This window comes from Gnatocerus cornutus, chromosome 4, assembly GCF_029298725.1.
Source record: "Gnatocerus cornutus isolate USDA-ARS CGAHR chromosome 4, icGnaCorn1.1, whole genome shotgun sequence".
NCBI lineage: Eukaryota > Metazoa > Arthropoda > Insecta > Coleoptera > Tenebrionidae > Gnatocerus > Gnatocerus cornutus.
In genome coordinates this window covers 1,714,965-1,734,095 of record NC_142236.1, presented here as the reverse complement: position 1 = coordinate 1,734,095, position 19,131 = coordinate 1,714,965, and the positions used below count along the sequence as shown (strand labels likewise).

At 40.5% G+C, this 19,131-nt stretch overlaps 8 protein-coding genes and 1 long non-coding RNA gene across 11 annotated transcripts; 5 read left to right on the top strand and 4 right to left on the bottom strand.

The window, feature by feature from the left end:
* Window positions 1-72: 72 nt before the first annotated feature.
* LOC148175811 (uncharacterized) lies at window positions 73-1,727 on the bottom strand. The gene is made up of 5 exons (XR_015769895.1): window positions 1,566-1,727; window positions 1,296-1,520; window positions 960-1,072; window positions 532-749; window positions 73-482 (listed from the first exon to the last, which is right to left on the bottom strand). It is a non-coding gene; the product is annotated as an uncharacterized LOC148175811 (long non-coding RNA).
* Window positions 1,728-1,841: 114 nt separating this feature from the next.
* On the bottom strand, window positions 1,842-3,503 carry LOC148175810 (U6 small nuclear RNA (adenine-(43)-N(6))-methyltransferase). 2 transcript variants are annotated; one of them, XM_088033792.1, is made up of 2 exons: window positions 3,402-3,503; window positions 1,842-3,353 (listed from the first exon to the last, which is right to left on the bottom strand). In XM_088033792.1, the coding sequence occupies exon 2, from the start codon at window positions 3,348-3,350 to the stop codon at window positions 1,938-1,940; it is 1,413 nt and encodes a 470-aa protein (XP_087889918.1). In that variant the 5' UTR covers window positions 3,351-3,353; window positions 3,402-3,503; the 3' UTR covers window positions 1,842-1,937. The 2 variants fall into 2 exon arrangements, with proteins under 2 accessions (XP_087889918.1, XP_087889919.1); XM_088033793.1 differs by having other exon boundaries at window positions 1,842-3,350.
* Window positions 3,504-3,553: 50 nt separating this feature from the next.
* Window positions 3,554-5,302, top strand: Trs31 (trafficking protein particle complex subunit 31). Its single transcript, XM_088033801.1, has 4 exons — window positions 3,554-3,708; window positions 3,755-3,881; window positions 3,927-4,109; window positions 5,168-5,302. Exons 1-4 carry the CDS (start codon window positions 3,554-3,556, stop codon window positions 5,264-5,266), a joined length of 564 nt encoding a protein of 187 aa, XP_087889927.1. The 3' UTR covers window positions 5,267-5,302.
* Window positions 5,303-5,340: 38 nt separating this feature from the next.
* Window positions 5,341-19,096, bottom strand: ND-B15 (NADH dehydrogenase (ubiquinone) B15 subunit). 2 transcript variants are annotated; one of them, XM_088033804.1, is made up of 3 exons: window positions 19,006-19,096; window positions 18,779-18,950; window positions 5,341-5,611 (listed from the first exon to the last, which is right to left on the bottom strand). In XM_088033804.1, the coding sequence occupies exons 2-3, from the start codon at window positions 18,917-18,919 to the stop codon at window positions 5,399-5,401; spliced, it is 354 nt and encodes a 117-aa protein (XP_087889930.1). In that variant the 5' UTR covers window positions 18,920-18,950; window positions 19,006-19,096; the 3' UTR covers window positions 5,341-5,398. The 2 variants fall into 2 exon arrangements, with proteins under 2 accessions (XP_087889930.1, XP_087889929.1); XM_088033803.1 differs by having other exon boundaries at window positions 18,779-19,076.
* On the top strand, window positions 8,166-11,636 carry LOC148175808 (cathepsin L-like peptidase). Its single transcript, XM_088033918.1, has 3 exons — window positions 8,166-8,621; window positions 8,669-9,013; window positions 11,012-11,636. The coding sequence occupies exons 1-3, from the start codon at window positions 8,520-8,522 to the stop codon at window positions 11,582-11,584; spliced, it is 1,020 nt and encodes a 339-aa protein (XP_087890044.1). The 5' UTR covers window positions 8,166-8,519; the 3' UTR covers window positions 11,585-11,636.
* On the top strand, window positions 13,180-14,343 carry LOC148175807 (digestive cysteine proteinase 3-like). Its single transcript, XM_088033798.1, has 3 exons — window positions 13,180-13,290; window positions 13,339-13,677; window positions 13,728-14,343. The coding sequence occupies exons 1-3, from the start codon at window positions 13,219-13,221 to the stop codon at window positions 14,283-14,285; spliced, it is 969 nt and encodes a 322-aa protein (XP_087889924.1). The 5' UTR covers window positions 13,180-13,218; the 3' UTR covers window positions 14,286-14,343.
* Window positions 14,505-15,900, top strand: LOC148175806 (digestive cysteine proteinase 2-like). Its single transcript, XM_088033799.1, has 3 exons — window positions 14,505-14,814; window positions 14,858-15,175; window positions 15,220-15,900. The coding sequence occupies exons 1-3, from the start codon at window positions 14,734-14,736 to the stop codon at window positions 15,775-15,777; spliced, it is 957 nt and encodes a 318-aa protein (XP_087889925.1). The 5' UTR covers window positions 14,505-14,733; the 3' UTR covers window positions 15,778-15,900.
* Window positions 15,785-16,960, bottom strand: LOC148175805 (procathepsin L-like). The gene is made up of 3 exons (XM_088033800.1): window positions 16,771-16,960; window positions 16,412-16,726; window positions 15,785-16,365 (listed from the first exon to the last, which is right to left on the bottom strand). Exons 1-3 carry the CDS (start codon window positions 16,846-16,848, stop codon window positions 15,859-15,861), a joined length of 900 nt encoding a protein of 299 aa, XP_087889926.1. The 5' UTR covers window positions 16,849-16,960; the 3' UTR covers window positions 15,785-15,858.
* On the top strand, window positions 17,196-18,355 carry LOC148175804 (digestive cysteine proteinase 2-like). Its single transcript, XM_088033797.1, has 3 exons — window positions 17,196-17,306; window positions 17,351-17,689; window positions 17,737-18,355. The coding sequence occupies exons 1-3, from the start codon at window positions 17,229-17,231 to the stop codon at window positions 18,292-18,294; spliced, it is 975 nt and encodes a 324-aa protein (XP_087889923.1). The 5' UTR covers window positions 17,196-17,228; the 3' UTR covers window positions 18,295-18,355.
* Window positions 19,097-19,131: the final 35 nt, after the last annotated feature.

The following is a 19,131-nucleotide window of genomic DNA, read 5'->3' as shown; positions in this document are numbered from 1 at the left end:
CCAGTCTTATATTGTAGATTCTTTTAATAAAAACCAAACAAGTAAAAATGAGTTTTTATTCAAGAAAACAATTACATACAAACTTGAAAATTTTGTACATTTTTAAAAATGCGAAAAGCTCTAAATTAGTTGTAAATAAAGTGCAATTTACAGAATAATAATGGTATGACATAAAAAACAATCGAATGGGTATAAAAAAACGCTAAAATTGACACAAAAAAAGCATAATTGTCAAAAAAAAATCTACATGACATGAAAAACCATCGAATGATCACAAAAAACAATCGAATGGCCACTAAACATCGTAAATGTTATAAAATAAATATCACATGAATAATTGGATGACCATCAAAACCATAAAAAGATCAAAATGGTCAAAATAAACTCTAAAATTGACTCATCCTAGATCCTAGATTTGGGCGATTTTCTTAGCATCTAGCATCTAGCATCCAGCATCTCAGCATCCATCCATTCGTCCATATCTGAAAAACCAAAAAATGAACATAGTGAACGTAGAAAAGCGAAACAAACCTTCTACTTCTCGGTGCAAAGAACTTTATTCCTAGAAGTACCACCGCGTATTGCTTTATTTCATCTTTTATAACCATTTTCCAGCGACCACATTCATATGAACTCCTAAATTTTCCAGCCAAATGGATGCATTCTATGACTTACTGGAAGAAGGCGTGTGTCTTCACAGTGCTTCCAACAAAGTTGTAGACATCCAATTCATTGACAATGAAGAGGACCTGTGGAAAGGAAAAGGAACATGAATACTCAAATTCTCAAGTTTTCAATTACAAATAATTTTCATAATTCTAGATCTGTTTAGATTGAGGCTTTTAAAATTTGTAGAGCTATCATCAGTAAGACTACCAATCGAAATTTGGAGGTCTCTTTGACGATTTCAGACAAAAATTATTATAACAAAAGAAATTATATCTTTGATTTAAACTAACCTGGTCTCTTACTTAAAGACACTGTCACTTTGAGAAAGTTCATTCTGAAGCCAACAATAGCAAATTCTCCTGAAATTTTGGGCCAGGCAGCACCACTTCCAATGATTTTTGGTCTGAAAATGTCAAGATTAGAAAAATTAGAAAAATTGCGCCTATAACTCGAATAAATAGGCAACCAATTATACATATTAGTAATTTTTATTTTCTCGAGTTTGTGACATATGACATGTTTGTAACCACCAATCAAATGCAAGCATTATTTAGTGGAAATTGAACGGAAATTTCAATTTTCGAATTAACACAACTTAAAACTCTTTTGAAACTCAACTAACTTACATATTGCACTCATTTAATGCCTAAATCCAAGCTGTTGTGCTGAGACCACTTCAACATTTCCTCGTCCTTAAGAAAGTCCCACATTTTCCAATTCCAATTTCCTCCACGTTCAAATGACACCCACTGATAATAACTTAAAACTCTCAGCCACATTTCCATCAAATAAACCAAAAAAACTGCTCTTCCAGTAAAATGTGGGACTCCGCAAAGCAATTCTTCCTCGTCCTACAACTTAACCTCAAAACTGTAATGCAAACATTTTTAGCCTACCTGTTCCCAAGTAAGACCAAGGGGGCCCAGAAGCTTGTCGTCATCACCAGAAATCAATTAGGGCACAATTTCACGAGGAACCAAACTCGAAAGCTTGAGCAAAGTAACTTGAAGTTAGCTGCAAAAATGGTTTTAAAACTGGTGTTGCCAACATCAACATCTAAAATCACTACATACAAATTCAAAAGTTCAGCGCGAAACCAACGGAACCAAAAATTTTAAAAGAAAAGTTACAGGGATCTGAAATAAATCTATTACAAATGTTTAACAGATATATGGATAATACAAACAACCCTTTTATTGTCAGACAAAATAAATCATTTTCCTCCATTCAAAATAAATAACAATTCTAAAAAAACACCCCAATCCTCCTCACAACTTCGCAAAACTGTTCTTAACATACTGAAGAACTTGATGCAAAGCATCCTTCGTCCCCGTCCCTTCAAAAAACGTCAACTCCAAACCAATACAAGCCTCCACCTTCATCACCCCAATTTTCGCTTTCAAATAAACGTCTCCACAGTCCCCAGTCTTCATCTTCTTCACATTGGAATAAAACCCTTCGTCCTCATCATCGTGCCCCCGTTTCGTCGAACTCGCATTACAATTCAACTCAGCTAGTTTATCACACGCTGAATGCACCCCATCGTTGTTGTTATCAGTGCTGTGGCGGAGCCTCTCGCGTCTTTTCCTTCGTTGGTGCGACCAAGTGTTCCCAACAGCAGTGATAAGAAACTCGACTAAAACATTGGAGTGCTTGATTTCCCGGTGCTCAATCTCCAGCTCGTTGAAGATGGCGACCAGCCGCTCCACAACGGTGCTAAGTTTGTAGTTCTCCAACTTCGGGACTTCGTAGTAGAGAGGTTTGACGAGTTTTTGCTTCGCGGCGACTAAAGAATCCGGGATTTTCGTCAAGTTAATATCGGCGAAGCTCCACGCCAACCCCCAGCGGGTGGTATGACCCTGACAAAACTCAGTTTGTTTGAAACTGATGACTTCAACCTCTCTTAGTCGTTTCTTGAGAAGTGGAAGACTCGATTTGTGCCCCACCATGGTACTATAAATCCTCACTTGAGCCCCTAAAGTCTTACTCTCGTTGATTAGTTTGGTGATGTACTCAACTTCGCCCCCTTTGGCGACGACTTCGTCCACCGACGCGCAAAACGCGTTTCTTGGATGAGACCTATTCTGCTTCCGCGCTTTGAAAAAGGGGTGAAGTTCCTGCGTCGTGGCGAAAAACGGGGGGTTGCACATGCAAAAATCGTACGTATCGGAGTGGTGCTCAAAAACCTCCCCCAGGAGCGACTCCCCCGAGACCTGGAGCACCTTCACCAGACTCTGAAGACAATTCCGCGCGATGTTCTCAGTAGCAAACTTCACACTATCTGAATCAATCTCTGTAGCTACCATCGCCCAGTTGTTCGTTTTCGCCGCGAGTGCGGGGTACACGCAGGAGGCCCCCGTCCCTATATCAACCCCCTTGATGTTCTCAGAGCGACCTGCAACACTGAGAAGATCCTCAATCCAGAGAATGTAGTTCAAACGGAGCGGAATCGTCGGAATCAACTTGTTGAGCGGTAGCTCCATATCTAAATTGAAGTCTTTCTTGAGCAGCGTGCGACTGAGCGCTCTGAGCGCTTCGACGTTCTTAAAATCAACGGTGACCTTTCCTGAGATGTCCTGAGACGCGTATTTACGAAACTCTGGGTATTCTATGGCGAGCTGTTTGAAGTCGGGGGGCTGCTTGTAGATGTTGCGGGGGTGCATGTACTGGTTCATCGACATCTTCTAGAAGACGATAATTAATTATATTTGGTTAAAATAAAAGAAACGTACCGTTGGTAAAAACCGGCGGCGCAAAAAACGATTTGAACACCGGCGACATAACCTACAACTGTCATCTGTCAATAAAATCACAACTGTTACTTGTCAAATGTCAAAAAAATTACAACTGTCATAACATAACCTAGATTTGTAACAAGTTAAAAATGAGCCTCACAGGCCGGAATAAGACAAGCATTCTCGACAAGCCCCTCAGTCGCGGTAAAGGGGAGGTTTCCCTCAGTTGTTTCGCCTTGTTATTCTCCGAAGTGGTTCAGTATTGTCAGAACAAGTCTCACACAGTTCCGGAGCTCCAGAACAGGTGCCCCCTTGTCCCCGTACGTGATCACTCTAACACTCTTTTGTAGGCTCCACGAGCTCGGTCGTAAAGTTGGGGTGAAGCTCATCGACCTCTACTTCCTGAGGGAACGTAACGGGAAACGGGAAATTAAACTCTTGAATATCCTTCTGTTTGTTAAATCAACGCTGTGGAAGGTTTGTGTCGCGTTTATTGAACTTGTCTTTATAAGGGGGTTGCAGGCGTTGTTTGGTCGAGAAGCTGACAAACTGGAGCACTCAAATGATGATGAGAACACGTATTATTTGATGGAGAAGGAGCCTTTAGTCAATAGGTTCATTTCGGTCCCCAGAGACAAGAGTAGTTTGAATTGTGCTGTCTTCATTGCTGGGATTGTGGAGGCTGTTCTAACAGGAACGGGCTTTGTGAGTAATTTTTAGTTTTAGATGAATTACTGGTTGCATACCCGAGGGGGCACTAGTACCCATTTACAGCGTGAGGAGGCTTCTGTTGTTTTAATATGTTGGCAGCACTGTCATCCATTCTTGGCCGTTTTCGAGATCCTAAAAAATGACTTCGAAAATGAAACAAGACCCCAAAATTAGCCCGAGTAGAAAGTTGAAAAAAAGGAAAGGTGAAAATTCATGAAGAAACTTCTAAAAGACAGAAAACTAGTCCTAGAAAGTGTAAAAAATTACGCCTTCTTGTCCAGGCAAAATAAACATGGACCTCGGAGTTATTCGCATAAGGCTGTTTTTTTTTGTGTAAAAATTCTTGAAATTTTGAAAAATACTTTCATATCTCAAAAATAGTAAGTTATTCGAAAAATATTACAAGATCTTTTTTGTGGCAAATTTGATAAGGTACAATTTTCATAATAAGTATTTTTGCCATTGGAATGACCAGTGAGAAGATATTTGCAAATATTTGTTTTCTTTGACATTTACCACCGCGTAACTTTTTTAGCAGCACACCTATGAATGGGGACTTTTGACACTTTGTAACAAGAAAATTAACGTCCACTCAAAAAATCAGCCTAATGGGAATTATTAAGAGCTTTTGAAATTTTTATGTCTATTTTGCCTGGACTATTCTCTAATCTACCGCAACCAACCGCTGCATCATTACGCCGATTTTGATTAATGAAGCCCGTTTTCTAAATTTCTCCCTAATTGCGCGCCCGAACAAAAGCTTTAACCTCGAAGACATTGATTAACTGCGATTACGTCAATCGAGCAAATCAATTCATGTTGATATCGCAACAACACATGTTTTGATTGCGCAACTCCGTTGAGTCACCTGCTGAAGATTGTCCAACAGCAATTATTTTTCGGTGTATTGTAACACTTATCGCACCGTTTCTATTTCCGTTGTTATCACTCAGCATGTGACTCCCCGGTATCACATGTCGCGATAACTCTTCTGGGAATTAGCAGGTCACGTCACATTTACCCTTTGTTGAAGTGTCAACTTTCATTTCCAGACAGCTAAAGTGACAGCGCATTGGCACAAAGGAACGACGTACATGGTGAAATTCGACGATGCCGTCGTCAGCAGAGATAAACAACTTGAAGAACGATAGTCCTGTAAATTTCACGAATAAAGTTATTTCATCCGGCTCAAAGGACCATTATTCTGGGTTAATCACTCAGCCACTCAGTTTTTTGTTTTTTCTTTTTTATTGCTAACAAACAACACTAGATGAGTTCACTTTTTAAATGAACTTGAAGTCGCGGTCTTTGTAGGCGATTTCTCCGTTCCTCAGCTTCTGCTCTTTGGAGGAGCGAGTGACGTGGAGGAGGTACGCGTAGCCCACGATGGGGATGATCATGAAGAAGAGGCCGTAACCGGCGTTTTTGGGGCTCGGTTTGAAGTGCTCATAGGTGCTCACTCGCATGGCTTGGTAGCGTTGAAGGGCAGGATCAAACTAGAAAAAGAAAGTGGAAACTGACATTTTCATTTTTTAAAATCGGATTAGATAACACGGCATTAGGGCAGCGAAAGTAGCAGCGCTTCTATTCTATCACACGTCCCCTGTAATTATGATGTCATATCAATTTCTATGTAACAATTTGTTGAATATTCAGGTAATTGCGCATAATTTTCTACATCCTGTGGCGCGCTTGATGAGCGAAACTCGCTTCTGTTTGTTCGATTTGCAATTTGTTATTTCCAGGGTGACCAACTTGGAAAAAATTGCAATGCCTACAAGACCCCGTTTGCACCAACTTTGCATAAATTCCACGCGACTTCTGACCTGACACCCGCGATAAACTTGCGACATACATAACTACGCAACTAAGCAGATTTTCGATCAAATTTTTTTCCAGCGAAAGGTTAAGTCTTTTAGTGAAGAGTTTGCACAGTTGCTACGATTAAAAGAAAAACACGAACCTATTGCAAGGTGTTATGTAAACTGAAGTTCAAGGCTCCAATGGAGTAACAAAAAATGTCGTCACCAATAAGGTCACGCCAGTAAATTTAATTCGTCATTAAAAAATTGATTGAGTCACTTAACTAATGATTAGCAAATTGGAGGAAAAATTATTTCGTGGTGTTAATTTTTTATTTCTGTTATCTTTCGTCTAGTCTGAATTCGAGCAGACGTTGAAGGTCGTTAAGCTTCAATTAATTGTTGTTTTAACTATCTCATTAAAAAACTCAAAAAAACGGAATTTTATAGACTACGTGAGTGTTTTATCGTCTTATCAAACTACGAATTTAACAAATTGTGTCAATAACTGGAATTCATTTCCTAGAGAAAAAAAATTATTTGTTTAACTCTGTTACGATTGTATTATTTTATTCTTGTACTCTCTTTTCCCATCTATTGTTGGATTAAAATTTATTATTGTTAAACAGCGGAAGAACTATGTCGTGTTTATGAAACAACATAAAAATTTACAATTTATGTTGGGAAAGTGTCGGATAAAACATCGCGATCTAGGAAGCTTTGATTTATGTTGGTGTGACTGCCACTTTGACATTTCAGTACTCATTTGACGCAGAATTCCACGTAGAATCCAAATCTATTTTTAGAATTTTCCAAGGACAACAAATAATTGAGTTGTTGGCAATTGAAATACTGCCAAATTGCAAATGGTAATTTTTAAATATTTTTGTCATTTTTGAACTAAGGAAAATGGAAAGATGCGGTTTGCGCCATTATTTTCACGTATTTTAAGTAAAAAATTCGATTTTAACCAGATTTTGAAAAATTCATTATTTCTTTTAACTCGTAGTTCTATAAGTAATTTTTCCTGCAGAGGATTTTAGACATCAGCAGGATTTGAAAGGGATAAGTTACACACCTGTAGTTGATACTTGTTAAATTTGATTAATAGAAATACTTGTTAATCCACATTGAAAAAAACAAAAACAAGTTAATTGCAGATGCTTCTACAATTTGGTGACAATCTGACAACTGTGACAGATCTTGCATGTTTAATATTCCGCAGGTATTGCTAATAGTTTAAAAAATCAGCACTTAACTCGCCCTAATGAAAAAACCATCACAGAGCCGCATTTCAAATTTGGCGCCTATAAAAAATCTCTGCAGGAAAAATTGCCTTTAGAAAATGTTAATTTTTCGTTTTTTACCTGTAATTTCGAAAATATTTGAGCTACCGATGTCAAACTACATCCACTTATTGATTTTGAGCTGTTCTTTCGATTCATATGAAACACAAACGGATCTGAAGATTTTTTCTTGTCGAAAATTTTGAAAATGACTCCTAAACTGCCATAAAAAGGAAATTTCTATCTCAGGAAGGATGTACGAAAAAAAAATTAATTTTAAAGGGCTAAAAACAATAGCGAAACCAAAAAATCCCGAAAAACTGAAGAAACTTCCACGTTTAATATAAATAAATAAAAAATTCTCTGCAGGAAAAATTGCTTTTAGATTATAAAGTGTTAATTTTTCGTTTTTTATACCGAAAAAATCCAAATATTAAGAAACCGTTTTCAGTTTTTCTCGGGATTTTTTACTTTAGAAATCGATCTTTGGTAGTTCGAATTCCAAATTTAATTTTTCTTCAGAATGTAAGTTCGCTGCTTTTCAGTCTCTAATTCAGACACGGTCGATATCTCACTTATTTATTATAGTAGTATTAAAGTATTGGTGCTCATTTTACGCAGAATTTCACGTAAAATGCAAAAAGATAAGATTCGTAAGGATCGGTCCAGAAACAACTACCAAAAAAATCTAGAAATCGATCCCTAAACTGACAAAAAATGGAAATTTTAAAGGGTTTTAGCGAAACCGAAAAATCCCGAAAAACTGAAGAGAGTTTCCACGTTTTCAAAAAATGAAGTGAACGGGACGATTAGATAACGTACATTTCAATCAAGTCAATAGTTCAATTGAACTTTCTCCGCGCCCACGATTTTGAAAAATCCCAACGCGAAGGTAAACAAACACCAATTAAACCCACGAAAGTACAAATTTAAGTGTTAATTTAACAATTCAAGAGCAGATAACATTCATTAGTAAAAGGTGCTGAAGAACGCGCCATTTCATGACATGAAAACGCCTCATTAAGAGTTTTTCGCGGATTTACCACTTTTACTGACCTACTGAACAACATTCTTCAAAGAAAAGGAAAATTTTACAATTAACATAACTGGGAAATTAATCAGAAAACTGACAAATCGTTCCAATAAACGCAGAAGTAAACATTTCACAATGCCCCAGCCGCGGTCCTTGGAAGAAAGTGAACTGAACATCTTCAGCGCGTTGCTTCATGACCCGGAGGCGTTGAATAGGGGGACACCTTCCACAATTTTAAAGAGGCAAAAATGAGATTCAGTCTCAACCAAAACTTGCATAAGTGATGAAGCTCCTGTTACTTTTATCAGTTTTCACCCTCGCGACATCGCAACAATCCGCGATCTCCCTCGAGGATCTCCTCCAGGAAGAATGGATGGCGTTCAAGGTAAAACCGTTTCCACCCTCTTACCCCCAATCATCCCCTAATTTTAGTTGACGTACAACAAATCGTACGCCCCCGAAGAAGAGAACATCCGCCGCGAAATCTTCATTGAAAACCGCCACAAAATCGCGCGCTTTAACCAAGAATACGGAAGAGGCCAATGGAGCTTCGTCCAACAGCTCAACAACTTCGCGGATATGCTTCAGCATGAGTTTCATCGGACGCTGAATGGGTTCAATCGGTCGTTGAGTGCGAGGGTGCAGATTCCGCCATCCACTGTGTTCATCCCCAGTGCGAATGTTATTTTCCCGGATTATGTGGACTGGAGGGAGAATGGGGCGGTGACTCCGGTGAAAAATCAGGGGAGTTGTGCCGGATGCTGGGCCTTCAGCGCGGTAAGTTTATAATGCGACGAGCAGAGCTGAGTAAAAATTTCCCAACCGGACCACCCAATATTGATTTTTTAGGCGACTTAAACTGAAAATGGAATTTTTAGGCCTAAAAATAAGTCTTTTTTGGGCGCAAACATTTTTGGCCGATCTCTGGTGGCGCCATCTATCCATAGTTTATTTGGGTAAAATCGAATTGACAAATACTGTAAAGTGCAACAAAAACGTGTTGAATTATTGAGAATTCAACTCACCATAGATTCGACCAATAAGAGACATATATTTTTTCAAATCAACCAATCACAACAAACTTTTTCTGGAAATTTCACGAGTGCAATTTTCAGTGAAAACGAACGTGTTTAGCAGTAGTGCTGCAACTACATCAAAAAGCACATCACACCTAATTCATACAAATTGTGAAGCTACACATGCCGAAACTGCAAATGTAGATAAAGAAAATATGAACTTTTCTGGGGGATTAATAAATATTTACAATTATTCACTTGTTATAAATGATTAAATCAATAAATCATAAATAAAAATTAATTAACTTGTAAATTTAATGATGTCGCCTAAAAAATCTTGTGTGGATCACGGCCAAAAAGTGCCATTTTGCCCTCGGCCATTAAAAAAAGGCTCGGCCAAAAAAGAAACACTTTTTGGCCTTGGTACACAAATAACTATTTCGAATTTCGAAGCGGTTTTTTCTATAAAATAAAGATTAAGTGGTCTGAAAAACTGAATCAAATATTATTTTGAAATTATCATTTTTGATAAAGTTAAGAAGATTCAAACTTTTTTGCAGCGAATCCGCAAAATGCATTTTTCTTGCAAACTACAAAAGATACAAAAATGGACTTTTATTGACTCATTTATTATAACTTATTTATTTAGACACATCTATAAAATGAGTAATTACATGAATTAAATTAAACAATAAAACAATATTTTTTCTGAAAAAAAGCATTTTAAAAACAAAAAAATTAAAAACTTCTGATTCGCTGCAAAAAAGTATGAATCTTCATAACTTTATCAAAAATAATAATTTCAAATTAATATTTGGATACAGTTTTTCAAACCACGAAATCTCTATTTTAAAGGAAAAACCGCTTCGAAATTCGAAAAATCAATTTTGGGTGGTCCGGTTGGGAAATTTTTACTCAGCTGCCAACGTGGGAAAGTTACGTAAGGCTTCCCGAGTTCTTCAAATGGGAAAATTGGTTTCATTCTATTGTGTAATTACGCTAATTAATTATGAATAATAGAAAGCAACAATGACAATTATAATTAATGATGATCCGACAAAAACAGTTGAAATTTGAAGTACCAAACAATTGAGATCTTACCTTCCATTGCAATCTCGAGATATCGAATTTAGATACACGTGCAAATTCCCAGAATCTCTTAAAATACAGGGTGTCTCAGAACTCAATACAGATGGTAAATTTCAAAACAAAAATTGATTAAGTTTAATAGTATTCAAGAAAGGATAAAAAGTTAACAACCAATCCCGGAAGCTTATTCTAGAGATGGAGTAAAATATCCTAGGCAACGAGAGTGTAATGATAATCTGACCAATGAATGATAGTATGTGTCCATAGTTACCGATTTTCAAATCCTGTTTTGCATCGGGATTGGCTAACGTTTTTTCGTCTTAACTAGATTATTTTTTGAAACAAAAAAAAAATGTTTCGAAATTTTGATTCAGAATTGTTGCCTCCATAAGCCTTTTTTCTCTGGGTCACGAGTTCTGGGACACCTGTATTTATTTCGTATCTTTCGCCCACTCTAATTCTAATTATTTTCAAATACTTTGATGAGAAATGTGAACAAACAAAGTCAGGTATTTTGCAACTTTTTGTTTTATAAACACTTGAGTTTTGATTGTTTCTAAACAAGGCAAACTCCACAAACAATTGCGATTTTTTTACGACAACAACATGGGCGTAGCTGCAAATTCTGATAAAAAAGAGCAAAAAACAGAATACAAATTTGTGTTTTTAGGCCGGCGCCCTCGAAGGCCACACCTTCCGCAAAACCGGGCAGTTGGTGGAACTGAGCCCCCAAAACCTCATCGACTGCACCCGAAACTACGGTAATGACGGCTGCGCCGGGGGTTTAATGGACCCCGCGTTTGAATACGTCCGAACCAACCCTGGAATCGACACGGAAGCTGCATATCCCTACGAAGCCAGGGACGGACCGTGCAGATTCACCCCCGACGCTGTCGGCGCCACGTGTACAGGCTACGTGGACATCGCAGAAGGAGACGAAAGAGGACTAGAAGCGGCGGTTGCGACGCTCGGCCCGGTTTCTGCAGCGATGGATGCTGGTCGAGACAGTTTCCAGTTTTATTCCGACGGGATTTACTACGATCCTGAATGTGGGAATAGTCAGGATGCTGTGAACCATGCGGTGTTGGTGGTGGGGTATGGGACGGAGCCCAGTGGGCAGAAGTATTGGTTGATTAAGAATTCCTATGGGACGCAATGGGGGATTGGGGGGTATTTGAAGTTGGCGAAAGACGCGGGGAATCACTGCGGGATCGCCACGATTGCTAGTTACCCCCTTGTATAAAAGTTCTAGTTGTATTTTAGGCTAAGAGAAATAGAAATAAATTTTTTCACAACGTGGTGCTACTGATTTTAACGGGATACGACCAGTTCGTGCCCGACAGTTTGCCCCCGACAATTCGCCCCCAATGCAATTTTTCCAGTTTTATTCGTCCCGGTGTGATCCAGAATAATAAAATTGAAGAATGTGATTTATATAATTTTACTTAAAATTGATTTCTGCAACACAAGGTAGGTATAATACTAAGAAAATTCGTTTTATTACAATTAAAAAAATCAAATATAATAAAATTGTCACTGGTAAATAAAAACATTTATAGAAGACATACAAAAAATTGCAATATTAGCATGCGATAAAGACGTATTGCAAATTAATAAAGAGTCTAACGAAGAATTAAATAATTATTATTATTGTTTGACAAATATTCTAAATCATTTTTAACGATCGAAAAAAAATGTCTTTTTAAGAACAAAAAAATAATAAAAAATTACATAAAATCCGTAATATATTAAGAAGAACAATTTAATTTTAATGATCAGATGCAAAGAACGTCTAAAAAATAACTTTAAATAGGTGCATTAGTTTCCTGCAATACAGTAGAACCTCGATTATCCGGGTGCGGACTATCCGTGCAAGGATTTTCGTTCGATTATCCGTGCGTTACAGAAAACCCACAAATCGAAGACCTACTATTTCGTACTTTTGCTTGCAATGCTAATTTTTCGTTTTTTGCCTGTAATTTCGAAAATATTTAAGCTACCGATATCAAATTTCATCCACTTATTGATTTTGAATTGCTTTTTCGATTCATATGAAACACAAACGGATTTGTAGATTTTTTCGTGCCTAACAAAATCTTGAAAACGACCCCTAAACTGACACAAAATGGAAATTCATCTAGAATCCAAAAAGGTAAGATCGGGCCAAAAATAACCGATTTTTCTCGGCTCAATTTACTTTAGAATCCGCCTTCAAAAGTCGAAAATCGATGGTCAATTTTTTGGGCAAAAAAATTTTGCGACTCAATCGATAAAAAAATTTAATTTTTTCGTTTTTCGATCGCCCCTCGTAAACTATTTGCCCTATCGATCTGAGATTTGGCCAGTTGATAGATCTCGAGCTCCTCTTTCGATTGATTTATAATCCAATTATACTAAACGCAGTTTTCGCTCCAAAATAGCGACTTGAAAATGAACCTAAACACACTCTCTGAAAATCTAATGTCGATATCTCGGATATATGTTAAGGAAATTGCCGGGGACGAATTGTCGGGGACAAACTGTCCGTAAAACGATTTTAACACCCCCCATGACTCTTAAGTCAAAACGCTCTCAGACTTCGATCAAATCTCAACATTGCTAAGTAAATTTTGTTATCGACACCAATCACAAGTGTGCTCGTCTGTCGATAAAAATAATTTTCAATAGAGATTCAATTAAGAAAGCAGCCTTGATAATGAGAAGTCCTCCACATTGCAAAGATACCACCCGATAGCAAAAGGAAGTATCCTCTACAATGGCCACTCGAAAGTCTTATCAGTAAATCAGCGAAGAGCAAATTAACCTTCGTCTCCATCATCACAGATTTTCGCTATAAATTCGCAGCTTGCTTCTGTGATCGGCACAATCAGAGCCACCATGAAGACACTGATCATCTTTTCCCTAGCCATCGCAGCTACCCTTGCCTCCGAGCAATGGACCCAATTCAAGGTAATTTCTAAATTCTAGTTGGAAAAATCGGTTCTAAGTTCTGTTTAGGCCACCCATAGCAAAGTCTACAGCAATGCCGTGGAGGAAGTCCGTCGCATGGCCATCTTCCAAGACAACTTGGCCAAGATCGAAGCCCACAATGAACTGTACAAAAAAGGAGAAGTCACCCACAGCAAAGCCATGAACCAATTCGGTGACTGGACCAAAGAGGAATTCTTGGAGTACGTCAACCGTGGAAAACTCACCCGTCCCCAAAGGAAGGAATCCGAGAAAATGACCATGAAAGCCCCCAAAGCCCCCGCCGCCGATTCCGTCGACTGGAGAGGCCGTGCCACCACTGAAGTCAAGAACCAAGGACAATGCGGATCCTGCTGGAGTTTCAGCGCGGTAAGTCACCCCCCTAACACCTCACGCCAGTTTCTTGCATGGTTTTCCAGACTGGAGCCCTTGAAGGCGCCCTCGCTTTGTACAACAACCAACTCGTCTCCCTCAGTGAACAAAATCTGATCGATTGCTCCGGCTCCTACGGAAACGCCGCCTGCAATGGTGGTTGGATGGGCAGTGCCTTCGACTACATCCGCGATAATGGTATCATGAGCGAAGCCGACTACCCCTATGAAGCTCAACTCGGCAACTGCAGATTTGATGCCGGAAGATCAGTCGCTCGTGTCACCCAATACTTCAACGTCCCCGCCAACGAAGGAGATCTCGCCACCTATGTCTCCAGCTATGGCCCCATCGCCGTGGCCATCGATGCCACCGATGAACTCCAATTCTACTCCGGTGGTGTTCTCTACGACGACAGCTGCAACGAACGCGACTTGAACCATGGAGTCCTCGTCGTTGGATACGGATCCGACGGTGGAAACGACTACTGGATCGTCAAGAACTCCTGGGGAAGCGGATGGGGAGATGGTGGATACTACTACTCCGCACGTAACAGAGGAGACAACTGCGGTATCGCCACCTCTGGAGAACTCCCAGCCACTTATTAAGTGCGACCATTGTAACCCAATTATTCATAAAATAAAGAAATATTATAATTGATAATAATCGAAATGTTTTCCGTTTTTAACACCGAAGGAGGCTCTAAAATTAGAAGTCGGTTTTCAGCCCTGCATTTTAATAGCAGTGTAAGCAAAAGAGGCTTTAAATGGTGATTGGTAGCCCTGCAGAAATGTCACAATAAACACAACACGTATTTATAAACACATAAAAACTCATCAATCACTTTAATAACAAAGCGAAAGTGTTTTGTTTGCATGAAATGCGTGATTCTCACGCGATTAAATGGACATAGCTCGTTTCGCTCGCCCAACAACAAAAGGGTCAGCCGATAATTCCGCTATATCTTGATAGTCCATCTTCAAGTGTATTTTAATCCCTGATAAATATGTACAAATAAAAGACCCCCCGTACCTGAAAGTCGCGTCTAAAGACACAATGCAGCTCCCGGTGTTACTACTGTCGATTTTCTTCGCCCCCACGTTCCAAGAACTGACCGCGACATGGAAGAACTACAAGGTGAGTCACAAAAGAACCTTCAAACTCACACCATTGTCTTCAGGAGATTTACCGGAAGAGCTACACCGCGTTCGAGGAGCCTCACCGCTTCCAAATCTTCCAAAGCAACGTCCGGAAGATCGAAAAACACAACAAAAAATACGAAAACAGCGAAGTGTCGTTTAAAATGGGGGTGAATCAGTTTGCCGACATGACCAGGGAGGAGTTCTCCAGCTATTTTAGTGGCGCCAAGTTTGGAGCTACCAACGCAACAAGAAGTTCATTCGGGGACGCCCCTGATGAAATCGACTGGAGGGAACAAGGAGCAGTCACCGAAGTAAAAAATCAAGGAGTTTGCGGGGCTTGTTGGGCCTTCAGTGTGGTGAGTTGCCCCAGTGCTAACCCCCACTTTATTGTATTTTGCAGACGGGGGCTTTGGAAGCCCAAAACTTCCTAAAAACGGGGAAACTCGTCTCACTCAGTGAACAAGAACTAGTCGACTGTATCATTGAGAGAACCGTACGGGGGTGCAATGGGGGCTTCGTCGATGACGCCTTCAGGTACGTTATGAAGAACGGATTGTCTAGTGAAGACGCGTATCCGTACCAAGCCCAAGATGGTTTGTGCCACAGAGGGTCTATTCCCTCGTCTGTTACCGAAATCGGGTTCTCTACTATCTTCGGGGATGAAGAAGCCCTCAGGGAGGCTGTTGGGATCATCGGGCCTGTTTCAGTAGCGGTAGATTCTATCCCCTGGCAGTTTTACAGTGAGGGGATCTTTGCGGATTCTGAGTGTAAAAAGGATCCCAATCTATTGAACCACGCGGTTTTGGTGGTGGGGTATGGAATCGACAATGACGAGGAGTTCTGGATAATTAAGAACTCCTACGGACCGGATTGGGGAGAAGAAGGTTATATCAGATTAGCGAGGAACGCGGGGAACATGTGTGGAGTGGCTTCAACTCCGTCATTTCCAATTCTTTAGAAGTGTCTTATCTTTAATAAACAACAGATGTTTTATTTAGTCATGTCAATCAAATCTTTTTATAGCAAATACATTGCCACTTTAAACTGGATAAGTAGCCGATAAAGTAATTCCACAATTTTCTTCCAAGGCCACTCTGGCGTACCCATTTTCCCCCCAATTCTCCCCCCAGGAATTCTTCACCAACCAGTAATCGCTCGTGTATCCAACCACCAAGACTCCATGATTAACATTCGCCTCCTGGCAACTGATGACACCTTCCACATAAAATTGCCAGGTGCTCGCATCAACAACTACAGAAATTGGTCCAACTCCAGCAACCGCTCCTTTAAGCGCCTCTTCGTTCCCAACCAACTGAATATAACCGTTTTCTGTCACCGCTGGAGGAATTGAGCCTCTATGGCAAGTTCCAGTCGCGTCCGGATAATCTTCACTCGAAGCCAATCCGTGTTGGATAACATAATCGTAACCTTCTGCGGCTGAACCTCCAGAGCATCCCACCTCGCTGGCGCAATCCGCCAACTCCTGCTCGCTCAAAGAGACGAGTTTTCCGGTTTTGATGAAGTTTTGTCCTTCCAAAGCACCTGTCTAAAGAAAGCGTGAGAAAAAATTTTGATAATGAGCAGAGACGTACGACACTGTAGCCCCAACTTGCACAAACTCCTGAGTTCTTGACGTTGGTAACAGCTCCCTTTTCCCTCCAATCGATGGAATCGGGTACTGTAGCTCCTAGGAAGGGGTGAATCTGTACGGAGTCCGCCGGGTGGCTATTGAGCCTTTTAGCGAACTCTTCGCTCGTCAAATCCGCAAATTGATTAACACCCAATTTGTAAGAAACTTTATTTTGCTGGTACTGTTCGTTGTGAAGGTCGATTTTCTTCAAATTATCTTCAAAGATCTTTAGGCGGTTTGATTCTTCAGAGACGTGGTACGATTTTTGATGGAGGTCCTAACAGCAAGAGGTTAAATCTGACGGGTACTTGGAGGTACTACCTTAAATTGGGTCCATCGCGCTTGTAAGTCTTCGGAGGAAGACCAGCCAAAAATTAGGAGTAGAAGTAGCAGCCTCATGTTGAATTGTGAGCTCCTTTCAAACAGTTATCGGTACTTAAAATCTGATCGCAATGCGTAAGCGATGTCAGGTGATGGACACTTCAGATAATCTCTAATGCGTAGTTTGCGTGTCTTTGAGTTCTTCGAGATGTTAAAGTTAGATCTTAAGACGATGTTCACTTCTTTTAACTCTTGAAGACACCCGAAGTTCCTTTGGCCTTGGGAGATGCGGCCTTAGACGTGTCCAGGACCTTGGAACCATTTCTGCAGTTCCACTCGAGATAAAATCTCAACACGATTAACAATGCAGTACTATTACGTTTACAAAATACGATAAGTCGTCTCCACTCGAAATTTTCTCCTATAAAACGCGACTTTCTCGCCGAATCGTCACAACTATGAAGACTATCATCGCTTTAGCTCTCCTCGTCGCAGCCGCTTTGGCTTCCCCCCATCCAGAATGGGCCCAATTCAAAGTAAGTTCCTTTCTTAAGAGAATTTCGCTTATTTTTGTCCCCAGGCCACCCACAACAAAAGCTACAGCAACGCTGTGGAGGAAGTTCGCCGTTTGGCCATCTTCAAAAGCAACGTGGCTAAGATGGAAGCCCACAACGCCTTGTACGAAAAGGGGGAAGTCACCTACACCATGGGAGTTAACCAGTTCAGCGACTGGACCTCCGAAGAGTTCTTGGAGTATGTGAACCGTGGAAAACTCACCCGCCCCCAGAAGGACGAGAGTTTGAAAATCGACTATGTACCGAGTAAAACCCCCGCCGCCGCCAGCGTGGACTGGAGAGGCAAAGCCGTTACCGAAGTCAAGAACCAAGGACAATGCGGATCCTGCTGGAGTTTCGCTACCGTAAGTAACCCAGCGTGTTTGTCGCAGTGCTCAGAATTCCTCCCCAGACTGGAGCAGTTGAAGGCCAACTCGCTGTCAGCGGCAAGAAACTCGTCTCCCTCAGTGAACAAAATCTCATTGATTGCTCCGCTTCGTACGGAAACGCCGGTTGCGATGGTGGTTGGATGGGCAGTGCCTTCAACTACATCCACGACCATGGTATCGAAAGCGAAGCCGCTTATCCCTACAAAGCCTCGCAGGGATCTTGCAAATTCGAACAATCCAAATCCGTGACCAGCGTCCGTGGATACACAGATCTTCCCTCAGGAAGCGAATCTTCTCTTGCTGATGCTGTTTCCAAGCACGGCCCCATCGCCGTCGCTATTGATGCTACTGATGCCCTCCAACACTACTCGAGTGGAATTCTCCACGACAAAACCTGCAATGCCAAAGATCTGAACCATGGAGTCCTCGTTGTTGGGTACGGTTCTGAAAGCGGAACTGACTACTGGATCGTCAAGAACTCCTGGGGAGCGTCGTGGGGAGAGAAAGGGTTCTACAGGGCCGCTCGTAACAGCAACAACAACTGCGGAATCGCCACCGCTGCTGAATACCCAGCCTTGTAAACTTGTAACAGTTTCTTGAAGTTGTTAAAGATGTAATAAACTGTAATTGTTGAAATCCGAACATTTTTTAATCCTGAAACCTTCGGGGCTCTAAAGGCCATCCCAAAAAAATCCAAAATACATAAAAATTAGAAAATTCTGGATAATCAGAGTCCAATTATATCATCATTACTATTTTCAAATTACATATTAGATAAAGGAGATAAAGATACAGATTACCGCCGCCCTCGAGCGCCATTAAAACACGTCTGAAGATAGGCGTTTGGCCTTGGCCCCCTCAAAACATAACCTCAAAATGCGACCTAAAAATACCGCATCAACTCCCGAAAACTGCGAAATACAACGCAAACAGCACGTGCCTTCTTCCAACAACATTTCTTTCAAAATTTGGGGCCGGAATTAACCGCATATCGCCGTAAATCGAGCCGATCAAATTTTTAGGTTAGGTATGACATAACACAATAAAATAAAAACTGGGACTTACCACGGTGCCCCCTTCTCCCGAAGCGTGTCGAAAAGGATCAGAACTCTGTTTCAAGAAGATATTCCGAAGAAAAGTCCTCCGTTTGGCGTTTTCTTCCAAAACTTTGCGCCTTTCGGGGGCGACGTCGTACTGCTCGGCCATGTTTCACAAGTAGACAAAAACCACACAAAAACTAGCAACGAGTTATTATAAGCGAAATTTTGTGAGGTTTTGTAGGTAATTAATACCTGTTCTTTTTAATTTCCGGATTTTACAGGTTAAGGTCGAAAAAGACGATCGGAGACGTACCAACTCACCAACAAAAAAATTACCAGAAATTTACCAACACTATGGAGACGATTTATAAATCGGCG

Excerpts from the sequence above, each read along its gene's own strand:
- LOC148175810 (XM_088033792.1), bottom strand. The coding sequence starts at position 3,350 with ATGTCGATGAACCAGTACATGCACCCCCGCAACATCTACAAGCAGCCC.
- LOC148175804 (XM_088033797.1), top strand. The coding sequence starts at position 17,229 with ATGAAGACTATCATCGCTTTAGCTCTCCTCGTCGCAGCCGCTTTGGCT. Across the intron at positions 17,307-17,350 it reads CAGAATGGGCCCAATTCAAA|GCCACCCACAACAAAAGCTA; the intron begins GTAAGTTCCTTT and ends TTTTGTCCCCAG. Across the intron at positions 17,690-17,736 it reads CCTGCTGGAGTTTCGCTACC|ACTGGAGCAGTTGAAGGCCA; the intron begins GTAAGTAACCCA and ends ATTCCTCCCCAG.
- LOC148175805 (XM_088033800.1), bottom strand. The coding sequence starts at position 16,848 with ATGAGGCTGCTACTTCTACTCCTAATTTTTGGCTGGTCTTCCTCCGAA. Across the intron at positions 16,727-16,770 it reads CGCGATGGACCCAATTTAAG|GACCTCCATCAAAAATCGTA; the intron begins GTAGTACCTCCA and ends TCTTGCTGTTAG. Across the intron at positions 16,366-16,411 it reads CAAGTTGGGGCTACAGTGTC|ACAGGTGCTTTGGAAGGACA; the intron begins GTACGTCTCTGC and ends CGCTTTCTTTAG.
- Trs31 (XM_088033801.1), top strand. The coding sequence starts at position 3,554 with ATGAGCCTCACAGGCCGGAATAAGACAAGCATTCTCGACAAGCCCCTC. Across the intron at positions 3,882-3,926 it reads TTAAATCAACGCTGTGGAAG|GCGTTGTTTGGTCGAGAAGC; the intron begins GTTTGTGTCGCG and ends AGGGGGTTGCAG. Across the intron at positions 4,110-5,167 it reads TTCTAACAGGAACGGGCTTT|ACAGCTAAAGTGACAGCGCA; the intron begins GTGAGTAATTTT and ends TTTCATTTCCAG.
- LOC148175808 (XM_088033918.1), top strand. The coding sequence starts at position 8,520 with ATGAAGCTCCTGTTACTTTTATCAGTTTTCACCCTCGCGACATCGCAA. Across the intron at positions 8,622-8,668 it reads AAGAATGGATGGCGTTCAAG|TTGACGTACAACAAATCGTA; the intron begins GTAAAACCGTTT and ends CCCTAATTTTAG. Across the intron at positions 9,014-11,011 it reads GATGCTGGGCCTTCAGCGCG|GCCGGCGCCCTCGAAGGCCA; the intron begins GTAAGTTTATAA and ends TTGTGTTTTTAG.
- LOC148175806 (XM_088033799.1), top strand. The coding sequence starts at position 14,734 with ATGCAGCTCCCGGTGTTACTACTGTCGATTTTCTTCGCCCCCACGTTC. Across the intron at positions 14,815-14,857 it reads CGACATGGAAGAACTACAAG|GAGATTTACCGGAAGAGCTA; the intron begins GTGAGTCACAAA and ends CATTGTCTTCAG. Across the intron at positions 15,176-15,219 it reads CTTGTTGGGCCTTCAGTGTG|ACGGGGGCTTTGGAAGCCCA; the intron begins GTGAGTTGCCCC and ends TGTATTTTGCAG.
- LOC148175807 (XM_088033798.1), top strand. The coding sequence starts at position 13,219 with ATGAAGACACTGATCATCTTTTCCCTAGCCATCGCAGCTACCCTTGCC. Across the intron at positions 13,291-13,338 it reads AGCAATGGACCCAATTCAAG|GCCACCCATAGCAAAGTCTA; the intron begins GTAATTTCTAAA and ends AGTTCTGTTTAG. Across the intron at positions 13,678-13,727 it reads CCTGCTGGAGTTTCAGCGCG|ACTGGAGCCCTTGAAGGCGC; the intron begins GTAAGTCACCCC and ends ATGGTTTTCCAG.
- ND-B15 (XM_088033804.1), bottom strand. The coding sequence starts at position 18,919 with ATGGCCGAGCAGTACGACGTCGCCCCCGAAAGGCGCAAAGTTTTGGAA. Across the intron at positions 5,612-18,778 it reads CGGGAGAAGGGGGCACCGTG|TTTGATCCTGCCCTTCAACG; the intron begins GTAAGTCCCAGT and ends TTCTTTTTCTAG.